Source organism: Camponotus floridanus, unplaced genomic scaffold (genome assembly GCF_003227725.1).
Source record: "Camponotus floridanus strain SB8 unplaced genomic scaffold, Cflo_v7.5 scaffold52, whole genome shotgun sequence".
NCBI classification, from domain to species: Eukaryota; Metazoa; Arthropoda; class Insecta; order Hymenoptera; family Formicidae; genus Camponotus; species Camponotus floridanus.
The window spans coordinates 365,648-378,168 of NW_020229681.1; the positions used below are offsets into that span (position 1 = coordinate 365,648).

At 31.0% G+C, this 12,521-nt stretch overlaps 2 protein-coding genes across 14 annotated transcripts in view; both read left to right on the forward strand.

Annotated features, from left to right (window-relative positions):
- Window positions 1-9,174, forward strand: part of LOC105259477 (xin actin-binding repeat-containing protein 2) — a 65,980-nt gene extending 56,806 nt beyond the window's left edge. For 10 of the 13 annotated variants that reach the window (XM_020030069.2, XM_020030065.2, XM_020030062.2 and 7 more), the window contains 4 exons: window positions 2,480-2,794; window positions 3,297-3,548; window positions 8,221-8,354; window positions 8,652-9,174. In XM_020030069.2, the coding sequence (XP_019885628.2) occupies window positions 2,480-2,794; window positions 3,297-3,548; window positions 8,221-8,354; window positions 8,652-8,838 (888 nt within the window). In that variant the 3' untranslated portion in view covers window positions 8,839-9,174. Of the gene's footprint in view, window positions 1-942; window positions 1,044-2,479; window positions 2,795-3,296; window positions 3,549-5,162; window positions 5,765-8,220; window positions 8,355-8,651 lie in introns of those variants that run through there. The other 3 variants (XM_025412551.1, XM_020030068.2, XM_025412555.1) reach the window with 3 other exon arrangements.
- A 1,183-nt stretch (window positions 9,175-10,357) lies between these two features.
- Window positions 10,358-12,031, forward strand: LOC105259478 (copper homeostasis protein cutC homolog). The gene is made up of 2 exons (XM_011271435.3): window positions 10,358-10,828; window positions 11,221-12,031. The coding sequence occupies exon 2, from the start codon at window positions 11,221-11,223 to the stop codon at window positions 11,956-11,958; it is 738 nt and encodes a 245-aa protein (XP_011269737.1). The 5' UTR covers window positions 10,358-10,828; the 3' UTR covers window positions 11,959-12,031.
- The last annotated feature ends 490 nt before the right edge of the window (window positions 12,032-12,521 follow it).

A 12,521-nucleotide genomic window follows, 5' to 3' on the forward strand; every position in this document is an offset into this window, starting at 1 on the left:
CAATAAACAGTTATTAGTAGTATAATATTCATATTTGAATATTAATAATTTTGAATTAAGATGCAATAAAACAACTCGCTTATAATTTTATGTGACGGGAATTCCTCAATTCCAGACTAAATGCGATAAATACCGGGACTGTCTGATAATTCAATAGAAACATCGCGTAGCAATTATTGATTTTCCATTTCCTGTCGCTTTCGACGAAAAGTTCGCTCTGGAGTTTGAGTTTAACATGACTGTTGATAAGATAATTTAGAGTTACCTTCCATAGTTATATTTTTTTGCAGAGAATTAAGATTGATCAATTGTTAATATGACGATAATAATCGAGGCATGTAGTCTATTTTCTTTTTTTATCATCATATAGAATTAATCATATAAAATTACGTGATCTATCTATTTGAACTTTAATTACTTTAATTATTTCCTCCCAACTGTAACATATCTATTTTAACAAGTTCTCAAAGACTTGCTTCCTCTCTTGCTGTTCTCTCAAGAGTGTCGCTTTTCTCTCAAGAGAAACGGCACTTCAATATTTTTTGCTGAAGAGCAAATTCGTCGACATAAATGAAAGCGAGAAGAGCGATATTAGTTGTCGCAAGTGACATGACAATTGATCGCTCCATACAGAGTGCGTGAGTTGCTCTTAAACCTGTCAATTTATTGTCGTCAACCTTGAAACGACCCTTTTGTCCGATTAAGCCGACGATTCCGGTCGACAATCTTGGCCTCCTCATCCTGATTAGACCTGAACTAAAGCAAGGATTATCTTTTTAAAATATTGCAACCTTTGATCGCTCCACGTGATATACAATTCAGTTCTCAACTTTTACCTGATCTGCTTGGGTTCAGGTACAAATGCATACAGGAAATGCCAAGCTTTTATAAAAAAGGGATTTTTTGTTTTGTATAATAAGAAAACTTTTATTGATATTGCAGTACTCTGATTGTGGAACTTTGAAGCACGTAAATATTCAGTTGTTGCATGTGTGTGATTTTTACTTCTTGTAAAATCAGTTTTTTTTTAAAAACACGTTAATTTTTTTCAAAGCTTTTTGTTTACAATTGAATGCATAATATACATATTTTTTTAATTGTATACATGTATATATACACACAAACTTTGCTATTTGTTATTTTTCGAAAAGATATTATTTAAGTAATTATATAATTTATCTTTTTTGATATTATTTTTCTAACTTTTTCATATAGTTTCATATATAAAATTATATATTATTTTATATATTTATATATTTATCTTTTTTTTATAAAATAATATTTTCAATAAAAAGATTGTACCTTCTACACAAGATTTATAGTCATATCGCCTACGCTTGGAACCTCTAGAGCTGACTCATGTCAGCTTAAAAAAGAACATTGTGGTCGTCGATCTCCAGCTTACCTGGAATCCTTCCTAACGATGTGTATACATATATGTGCGTGTATATGTATGTCTGCATCATGGCTAAACATTCGATTTAAAATTATCGTTGCGATAAACGACTTATACGAAATATGTTCCTTTCAATTATCTGTCCTTCCCACCTTATCATATAATTTATCAATTAATTATCTATCAGTTTTGGAATAAAAATTGCATAGCTAAATACAATAAATATTTAACTTCCAATAATCTTATAATAATTATTTAATACGTTTCTAGAAAAATAAAACTCTTCTTTTGATTAAATGGAATATTTTTATAATATAATTGTTATTACTATTTTGTTTTAAATAAATATAAATTTTTGAAATTACTATTTGTACATTAAAAATATAATCCGCTTAGAATGCATATAATTGTAATAATATTATTTCTTTCATATATTTATCTTTTGCACATGTCAAGAAGAAATATTTCCTTTTATAAAAAAATGTTTCAGAGATGTGTGATGTCGAGGAATCCGCCGATTAAAAACACATGCTTTTATCAAGAAATAAACACATCTGCGAAAATGAAAGACTTTATCTGAAACATAATGAAACTCTGTCATTTCTTTATATAAAAATAATAATGTAGTCATAAGTTTGAAAAGTCATCTTTTTTTAAATATTTTTTATTTGCTACAAAGTTTTACAAGAATAGAAAAAAACCTCGTTATTTTTAACAATTCTAATTATACTCCATTTTAGAAACATCTCTTTAGATATTTTTATAACATTTGTAACATTTGTGATTGATGTATTAATATCTACTCAACAATTCATAATAAAAGCATTGAGCATAAAGTGAGCAATAATAAACATCGAACTACATAATTTGCTCCTTAAAAACTTGAAAAAAACTTGAAAAAAAGAAAAACTTTGAAAAAGAAACAAGTAATAAAACCTATTAGTCTTGTACAATCTTAAGTTTTTTATAACGAGAAAGATTGAGATTATTTCCGGTAGCAAAATTGGACGATCAAGTAATGTGGTTCGAGCTATTTAATTATCATATCGTCATATTGTAACATCGTCTTAATTATTCAAACAGATGGATTCACCGGATCGCGAGATATACCGCGATCCCGATGTCGTCAGGGCCGATGACAGGGTAGACGAGGTGGTTCACACGGACACGGCAAGAAAGATGCTGTCCATTTTCCGGCAGATGGAGGAAAACGCGTGCAAGGAGGAACTTCCGGAGGGTCCAAAACCCCTGAAGCGCTTCACTCCGCCCCCCGAAGACAAATTCGCCAAGGCAACGGCCTCGGACTCGGAGGAGGACGAGGATGAAGAAAATGAGGAATCCGAGGGCGACGAGAGCGCCGAGGAGAAAGATCCCAACTATGTTCGTGCTTCTGACAAGGTATACGTGCATGCATGCAATATTTACATTGAATTTGTTTAATAAAAATATGAAAGGTAAAGAATAATAAGAATGAGCATAAAATTTCTCTCATAATGTATAAAATTCTAATTGGATTAATTTCTAATAATTTTATAAAAAGAGAATTTTTCAATTTTTTGTAACTATTAAGACATTTCATGTAAGAATGAATATATAAAGTATAGAATTTTGTAAATTTTTCTTTTGCGCTTATCTAAAAATTTTCTGAAAATCTCAAATTCTTTACACATTATATATTTTTCATTATTTTAATTTTATTATAAGTAAATTAAAATCTGATATTTTGAAAAGAGATATTCTGAAAGGAGTTGGATTATGTCATTCAGTTTTAATAAATTGACGTGAATTTTCGGAGCAAGTTTATATTTTAGGTTTAATCGTTTCGAGAAAAGTTATCTTTCATTCCTGTTTGTGTTACCCTATAATCTGCGAAATTCTCTCACCTATTATTCTTGTCTAGGTGGAGGACGAGTTCTTGAAACAAGCGCAGAATGCAGCGCGCGCCAAGACCCTTCGTGCTAAGTTCGAGCATTGGGAGGAGACTGACGGCAAGGTCAGCAGTCATCACATCGCCGAAATCGAAATGGCCCAAGGTACTGGTGAACAATCCAGCATAGAATCCGCGAGCAGTCTGAGAGCTCGTTTCGAGTCTCTCGGCTCGCAGAACAACGAATCTCCGCGCGCACCGAAGGTCAAAGTTAATCGATTCGTGGTAAGTACTTGTGGAAGCACTTCGTCGAATATAATCGCACACGTTTCATCCTTTCCCTCGACAAATATCACACCCGATACGATATTCGCGATTCGTCGTTCATAGTCATCGCTATTTGTCCTGCATCCATCATCTTACATTCATCCATCGTCCATTTGTGTCTTGACTTTCCACTACTACTGCTCAAACTTGGAAAGCATACCTTTTTTTATTCTTTCTTTTTGAACGTGACAAGACTACTTCTCTGACTGACTTATATGCGTCTAATTGTGTGTGTGTTAGTCAGAGACATGAAAGACCACAAATTTTTCTCCTAATGAAAATTCCTCCTTTGTTTCTGAACAAGGCATCATGAAGTATGCGCATGGTGTGATTTTGAATTGTCGTCATTCTGCCTGCTTTATCAACTTATATGTTGGAATTATAAATGTATTTTTAAATTTAAATTGTGAGCAGTGTTTATATTGCGTCGAAATTTCAAAAATATATTTTTTGATACGCGTTTTTCTAATAAACGCATTTTATTTAATTTAACAAATCACAACGATCCAAACGCGATAAAAACACTGCTTGAAAGCACGAATGATTTATATTTTATTTTATTTTATATGTTTATATATACAAGAATTAATTTTTGCACTCTTTTATTTTGGCGACGTATATATATTTTACGATAAAGACTAAATGTTGCTTATGATAATTTAATCCGCTACTTATCCGCTTCGTATAATCAATGAATTCTACGAATGTAAAATACGTCCGTTCGCTATTACCAGAATTTTTTACAAGATAAATGATATAATTTTCATCGCATGAAAAATTAATTTTTTATTTTTTTCCACTGTATAATGTTGAAATTAAAATTGCGATATATTACATAAAGAGTAATATATTGGCGACTATTGTGTATTTTAATATATTAGCCAATATACTTTCAAATTACTTATTTGTTTTTAGTTTCATAATCAAAATATATTAAGCAGAAAAATTATAAATAGTTTTGTAATCAAAAGAATTACCAATATGTGCTATTACATTTTGGAGTAAAAATAGTACTTAAAATGATAAATTTTAAAATATATTGTTTTAATGACGAAATATGTTACCCGAGCGCTTATGTTTTTAAAATTTTTAATTTTAAAACCATCTTTTTTTTATGAGAATATATTTTGTCAGAATATTCTATACGAATGAAGTATCGATGCATCGTGACGAATAATTCTTTAAGCTCACTCTTATAATGTGAAATTATTGTTCACTTGATGTAAATGCAGATGGTGGTAAAATTGCAATTCTGTTGTTATAAAGGACAAAAAATAATCTGCTAGCTCAATAAAAATATGAAATTTACGCGGACGAGATTACGAATACATATATTTTCAAACACGAGCATCGATGGTTCAACCATCTTTATTCCTCTGCTGATTATTATCAAGCATGATCGGTGTAATTATTTTTTTATTTGTCGTTATCGTTCTTACATTCTTTTTTTTTTAAATCTGCCTATGCGATATTTTGGTCGAAATTTTTTGCCCGCTTGTGTCGTATGTGATATCGTAGAGAGAAATAATTGCAAACAGAATCAAGTGATCTTCTTTTTGTGACGCGGAGCAGTAAAAGGGAGAAAGAGAGACGGAGGAAAAATACGCCTGGATTAAATCGAATGCAAAGAAGAAAAGAGTGGAGGAAGAGAAGAATCGATGGAGGAAGAAAAACGTCGTTGGGACAACCGCGATGGGAAAGCAGTTTTTTTCATTAATCTCTCGCAACGGCAATAATGTTCGGTTATCGTCAGTTACTGTAACGATCTTTTCGTTTTCTTAGGGATGGTTTTAACATACACACATACATTAAGCGTTATGTTCGTATAGTGAGTCTTTTTAGCCCATAGACTGTACCATATGTTGCGTGTTAATATATATATATAAAAATATATACATATTATATTATAGTATGAGAGTTCGCATGACTGTTGGATCTGTCGAGCGTTTTGTCCAATCAGAAATGGAAAATTACGCCAACAGAGAGAAAAAATTAACAGATGGCTGTAAAGCATTTGGGACGATAATGTGCTGAGTCATATAAGAAATATAAAAACTCTGTGAGAAATTTGATATATATTGATTTGTACAAATTGTGAGGTTCCATAAAACATTTCGTTAACTGATATAATGACTATTGCATCATTATTTTTTTTTCTAAAATTTTTCTAAAATTCTATATATCAAGGAACCAGGAAAATTCAACAGTCAAAATTATAATAATTACATATTTAATAATATTTTACTTTATTACAGAAAACAAATATTCTTTATACAGCGACGCGCTCGACCTATCCTAATATATATATATATATATATATATATATATATATATATATATAAAGAGAGAAAATCTTATTATTTGCTAATTTACATTATATATAAAAGATAGACGAGAAAGAAAAAGCATCCATCTGTGTCGCATATAGTAACGCGTTTCGTTTTCGCAAAGATTCTTTCTTTAAGGTGCCTACATACATGCGATGATGCCAAGATTTTTGTAAAACGTATGAGATTCGCTTCCCAACAGTGAAATTCGTAACGATGCGTATTTATTTTTGTAACTTAATATTTCTCCCTTAAAACACAAATAATCGAAGTATAATTAAGTATATATGATTAATCTCATTTCCATATTACAATTTTCAATTAAGACAAAAGTCATTATAAACGATTTCAATGACTTTACAGAGTGCCAAATTTTGTCGAATAAATTTGAGTGATTTCTCAATAAATATAATAATAATTTTTATTGTAATAAATATTTTGGAATCTTTATAATTTATATAATTATTATATGTATAATATATTTTAATTTTTATTATTTGAATAATTCAGTTTTCGGAGCAGTAAATAAATGAATTCAAAAAATGCTCCTTGAAAATGTATACTGTGAGTAGATAAAAATAGTAGAGAATTAATGAAACCACATTTTATTTCACACGACAATTTTCATTATCTTAGTTTATCTCATATTTATGCACAGATACAGAACTTTCCTTTTGCGTCGTTGCGATCTTCACACGATCTATCGCTTTAGATTTTTGATTTTCATAAGTGCCAAGTTATTCGTTGACAAATGAACGAGAAGAAAAACAAGTGAGCGAGAGAAAAAAGAGAAAAAAAGTGCGTAAGAATGACTAAGGGAGAGATGATGGCTTTTCCAAATTGCGAGATGAGGGCCTGAGCGAAGAATTATCATTTACATACAGAGGAATATATATATATATATACATATATTCGAGGCGCTATTTAAGTGCTCCAGGAGCTGATTAGTCGATTAGAGAGAAACATAGCTATTTCGAGATCGCTTTTAAATTTCTAATCTTTTTACAGCTTAGCGCGGTAGTAAGTAGATTTTTATATCCGTCTATTCATCGAAACGATCTCCCCTCGGGGACTAAATAAACGGAAACGAAAATATCTTTCTCCCGTTTGATCCGAACGATTGGAATATTCGCGAAATGCACGTTGCGCATTTGCATCTCTTGTGCAATACAAGAAATTGTGATTAGGTATTTATTGTCTTACAAAGCGCGAATATCAAGTTGTCAATCTTTTTCTCCTTTAGTTGTATTATATCTAGATACATTGTATTATATTTTTCAAGAGTGAGACGCATTTTTATCGATGGGATTTTATAACTTTTGTTTTCTATCGTGTGTATCTGTCATGTTATTCTTTTCTGTCATACTGCTTTTGATACTACCGTAAGATCGTGTAAGAAAGTAGTAAGTTTGCTGTAAATTCGACATATTTTTCGCGCTAATCTAGGTACGAGAACTTCGTCGTATATGTAGAGACACGATATGCCTCTATATCAATACACTTTATATTTCTGGAAAAGAGAAGTACACACACGATTGACTTCGGTCATAAAATATCAGGGTAAAATGCGATCGTTCTTCGAGTTCGAATCGAGTACGAAATGGATTCTTTTTGAAAGCACTGTACGAGTTTTCCTAGACATGTAATCTAAGTACTGTAGAAGGAGGAGAGAAAAAAAAATTCGAAGATGTACATTCTCGACAGCGTACATTTCCCGTCTTCCTTTTTTCGTTTGTGCAATAATAAGTTTCGAGATGTGCGAGTCACGAATGCGATTCGAGGAGATTTGTAGCGGAAAGCGCTAAGCTGGGTTTTGATTTCGCTCCATTAATCGAGCTATCAAATAGGGACAATCTCGCGTGACGATTCTAGCAAGTTAATTCTCGTTAACGGCCTCTTAATTTGTAGCATAGTTAGCGATAATACTAAGTTAATACGATTTTATTGCGTCTGTTAACGTATCATTTCTATCGATGTATAACGATCTTTGTTCTGTTCACGTGTAACATTTATTACGATAATACATAAGTGGTAAATAAAGAAGATGTTAAATCTCTTTCGTGGGAGTGAGAGGAGGAGGAGAAAGGAGCAGGGAGAGATCTCTCTCGGTTCGAGAACATCGCGACGCTTTTCCTCTTCTTCTTCTTTTTCACGTAGCGTCCGCATATCCTTCTTGAAACACCTCTTCACACATCTCATCATGCATTTCGACAAATCGTTTCCCGTTTATTCGACTGTCGCGGAGTATTCATAGGGATATAAGTTTAATTATATCGTCCACTTTTGACGTAACGATCGTATAGGAGATCCAGACGAGCTGTACGGACGTGTGCGAGAGCTGCCAGAAGAAAGTCTACCCCTTGGAGAAGGTCGAGACAAATAACAAAATCTTCCATAAGCAATGCTTCCGGTGTCTCCAGTGCAATTGCATTTTAAGGTAACATAAAAGAAGACACGTTTAAACTCTCGTTTGTATTATAATTATTAATCACAGTGGAATATCCTTTATTCAGATGCACTTCAAAGATACATTAACATCATTAATGCACAGAGAAATATTGGCAATTAATTTTAGATAATTTTTTTATCAAATATGAAAATGGTGCTTAATATATTATATATTAAATATCATAATTGCTTTTTTTTAATTTTTCGCATACAACTTTTAACTCGCTCACGAAAATGTGAAATTATCGTTACGAAATCATCGTCACGGCGTGGTGTGTTCGAACAGGATGGACTCCTTTACGCTGAACAACGGCAAACTGTACTGCATCCCGCACTTCAAGCAGCTCTTCATCACACGGGGAAACTACGACGAGGGCTTTGGCGTTGATCCACACAAGAACAAATGGGCGACAACGAATTCCAATAATTCCACGAGCCCATCGCCGATCGCGGTCTCAAATGGCGATCTCTGATTTTCCAAACGGTCCCGTCTCATTCTTTTCTCTTCTTGTACATCGCTATTGAATTTTAATCGGATTCACAGGTGGATCTAGATGGAAATTACTCTTTCTCTTTTTCTCGGAAATATGCAAGATAGATATTAATCAAATTGAAAAGAAATTTATGTATTTTTATCGTTTTGACATTTTTTTTAAAAACAAAAAGCTAGATCCGCCTGTGGTCGGAAAATAATGCGCGATGATAATTATAATAAATTGTACATTTTTTGTATTACGTTAGGCCCGTGTGCGAATACGCATTAATTGTATATTTAACAGTAATCATCCGCGAAAAAAATTTATATCTAATTATATATAATTGTATAGATATAATTATATCTAATTATATATAATTATGTATAATGAGACCTATTTATTATGATTATTTACACATATAATTATATTAAAATATTTTTAATTCTACATCGAATTATGCAAAAATATCGAGTATAATACTCGAAAAAGAAAATCCAAAATAATTCTATATAATTTGATATGAAGTTATAAATATCTTGATATAATAACATATAAAAGATAATATAAATAGATCTTACTATATATAATTATACATAATTACATATAATTATATATAAATTATATATAAACTTTTTTTCCGGGAGGAATCAAACGTAAGAGAAACGTGCGCGAATCTCTCTCTTCGAGAATCATAATCTTGCTTGGAAAGCGTTAGATAAATGAATCGAAGAAATGTGACTGCATCTTGATCGCAATATTCGTCGACTTGTAAATCGAGGACGCGAAATTACGATTTAAATTAACAATCGACGAAAACACGTGCTTCCTGTTCAACTCAGTTACGTGCGAAGTTTATTCTAGAGTATATGCGCACTGTACGTATATTCGTCAATTGTCAATAAAAAAACGAACTTTGAATGAATTGATTCTTTATAAATTGTAATACTACTAAAAAAGTGTCTCTTCCCTTCAATTCTAAAAATTTTTTTGTCATCGCTCGTAAAATTTGCTTGATATATTTGTTACTATTATTATTTTATTGATTTTATTATTATTATTATTATTATTATTATTATTATTATTATTATTATTATTATTTACATATGCGTCACACTTGGTATTATTTTATTACATATATGTTGTGTATAATACAATATTACATTACGCTTCATGGACCTTGTATCCAAAAATCTGTCCCTTAATAAATAAGAATTTTATATATTTCTGTGAATTTATAGATACGCTAGATAATTTTAAAGAATTATTTGTAAATGTGCGTTAATTAGCGATAATTAAAGAAGTATTATCTATGATGTTGAAATAAATATGCATATATAATATATAGCGACAATAATGAGACATTTTTGTGTTACACAGCATATAACAATAATAGAATTTTTATTAGTTTATCTGATCGTCAAAAGAAATAATCGTAAACTCACTTAAAAGAAGAACAATTTTTTAAGCCTTGATTTTTTAGTAAAATTTAAAAAATTACTGACAATGAACATTGGAAATTATCTTTATGTTATGTTATTATCATATATTCATGTTAAATTGCCAAGTGAATTGAACTGCCGTTATTAGGCAATTTAACGAAGAGGCATTTGTCAACGAACGATAGCGTTATCATTACACAATATACATGACATTTTTCTCGGAAAAATACAGATGGCGAGACTCGCATACAACAGCTTCGATTTACAGAGAGATAGCTGGAAACGATATTCAGTATTGCAACCATGCGTTGAGGTGCAGTGAGCTTGATATGAGCGTGGCAAAAATTTTGTTCTCGCGGCACGTTTCGAGATATTCGGCGCGAATATATACACGTATTTTGTTATCAGTATACATAAGCTGATTTTTACGTAATAGAATCAGAGATAACAAATCTCGAATGAAAATATAACGAAACACATAGCACATTGTTCTATTATCAACTTATTTAATTATTATTATTATTATCAACCAGCTGATTTCAACCGAGGTAAGTCATTGGCAATTCAATTCAATCGAACATGCGTTTCGATCATTTTTTTCATTATAAAAAACAAAAGTCTATCTTTCTAAAAATGATTCTTGTTTCCTTCAATCGATAATTTCAGATATCGATTTGTCATCTTTTAATGTAATTTTTTATCATGTAATTGACTTATATATTCAAGAATATATGATATAATATTACATATGATAAAATATGAAATATCTCATAAAATATAAATTTTTCTTTAGTAATCTTACTTTGAGACTTTTATATCCAAAATAATGTGGAATGTAAAAAAAACATATAATTGTACTTTGAAAAAATTAATTAATCAATATATATGTATTTGTAAAGAAAAATTATTTTTATCATTAATTAGTCATTTTATTTTGTAGATGGAAATTTGCATTGATTCTTTAGAATCTGCGAGAAACGCGATCGAGGGTGGTGCCAATCGATTGGAGATTTGCTCCGCGCTCTCGGAAGGTGGTCTAACACCGAGTCCAGGTCTACTCAAGCAAATAAGAAACTTCACGACGATCCCGCTTTACGTCATGATACGCATTCGCGGTGGCGACTTCGTCTACACTACTGAAGAAATTGACGCTATGCTGCACGATCTGATGATTCTTAAGGATCATCAGGCGGATGGATTCGTTTTCGGCGCATTAACTTCCGACTGTGAGATCGACACTGTCGCATGTGAGAAAATTATTTCCGCCGCTCATCCTTTGCCGGTGACGTTCAGCCGCGCTTTCGATCTCATGGTCGATCCTGTCCAGTCGATGCAAGTCCTCGCCGATCTTGGTTTCCAGAGGATTCTGACATCGGGACAGAGAAATAGCGCTCTGGAAGGATTAGAACTGATAAAAACATTAGTACAAAAGGCACAAAAATTAATAATTATGCCTGGAGCTGGTATCACAAAAGATAACATTCGCAAAATCATGGAGTCTGGTGCCAAAGAGTTTCATGCATCAGCTAAGAGACGAAAAATGGTGATTTACGCGAATAGAGTAATATTGGGCTCTAACGAGAATGATTTTATTAATGTGACTGATAAGGAATTAGTGAAGGAATTAGTCGATATCATCAGAAACGTCAGAATAAATGAATCAGCTTGCGAAAAATAATTTTAAAATAATAATCTAATCAATAATAATCGATTATATATTTTTATACGATTATACTATGCATAGATAATACAACACCTTCTATATATTTAAATAAATATAATAAAATTGAATGTATTTTTCATTATAATAAATAAATGATTTTTACATTGTATTCTCTGCGTGCTAATAAATTGCTATTTATCATTATTATTTGCTCATTAATGTTGCAGATTTGATAATGATAAATATTATACATCTAATAAGTTTTATAGATTGCAAATTTAAGGCAAATACTTATTATCAAATATAAAAATAAATCTTCATCTCTTTTTATAAAAACTAAATATGAAAATGTAAAATAAAATAAGAATACATCAAATAATTATCAGATTAATGTTAAAAGTCAAAGATAGATTCATTAGGAGCGATAGTCAAATTTGATATAACTTTATGTTATACAAATTTTCTAGTGTTGCATATATTTTAGATTTTATTATGAATTTGATTAAGTAAAAGAATAGTGTTTTTTGAAAATACAGAAGCAATTGAAAATATACAAAACATTATTTTTAAAAAATCAT

Excerpts from the sequence above, each read along its gene's own strand:
- LOC105259478 (XM_011271435.3), top strand. The coding sequence starts at position 11,221 with ATGGAAATTTGCATTGATTCTTTAGAATCTGCGAGAAACGCGATCGAG.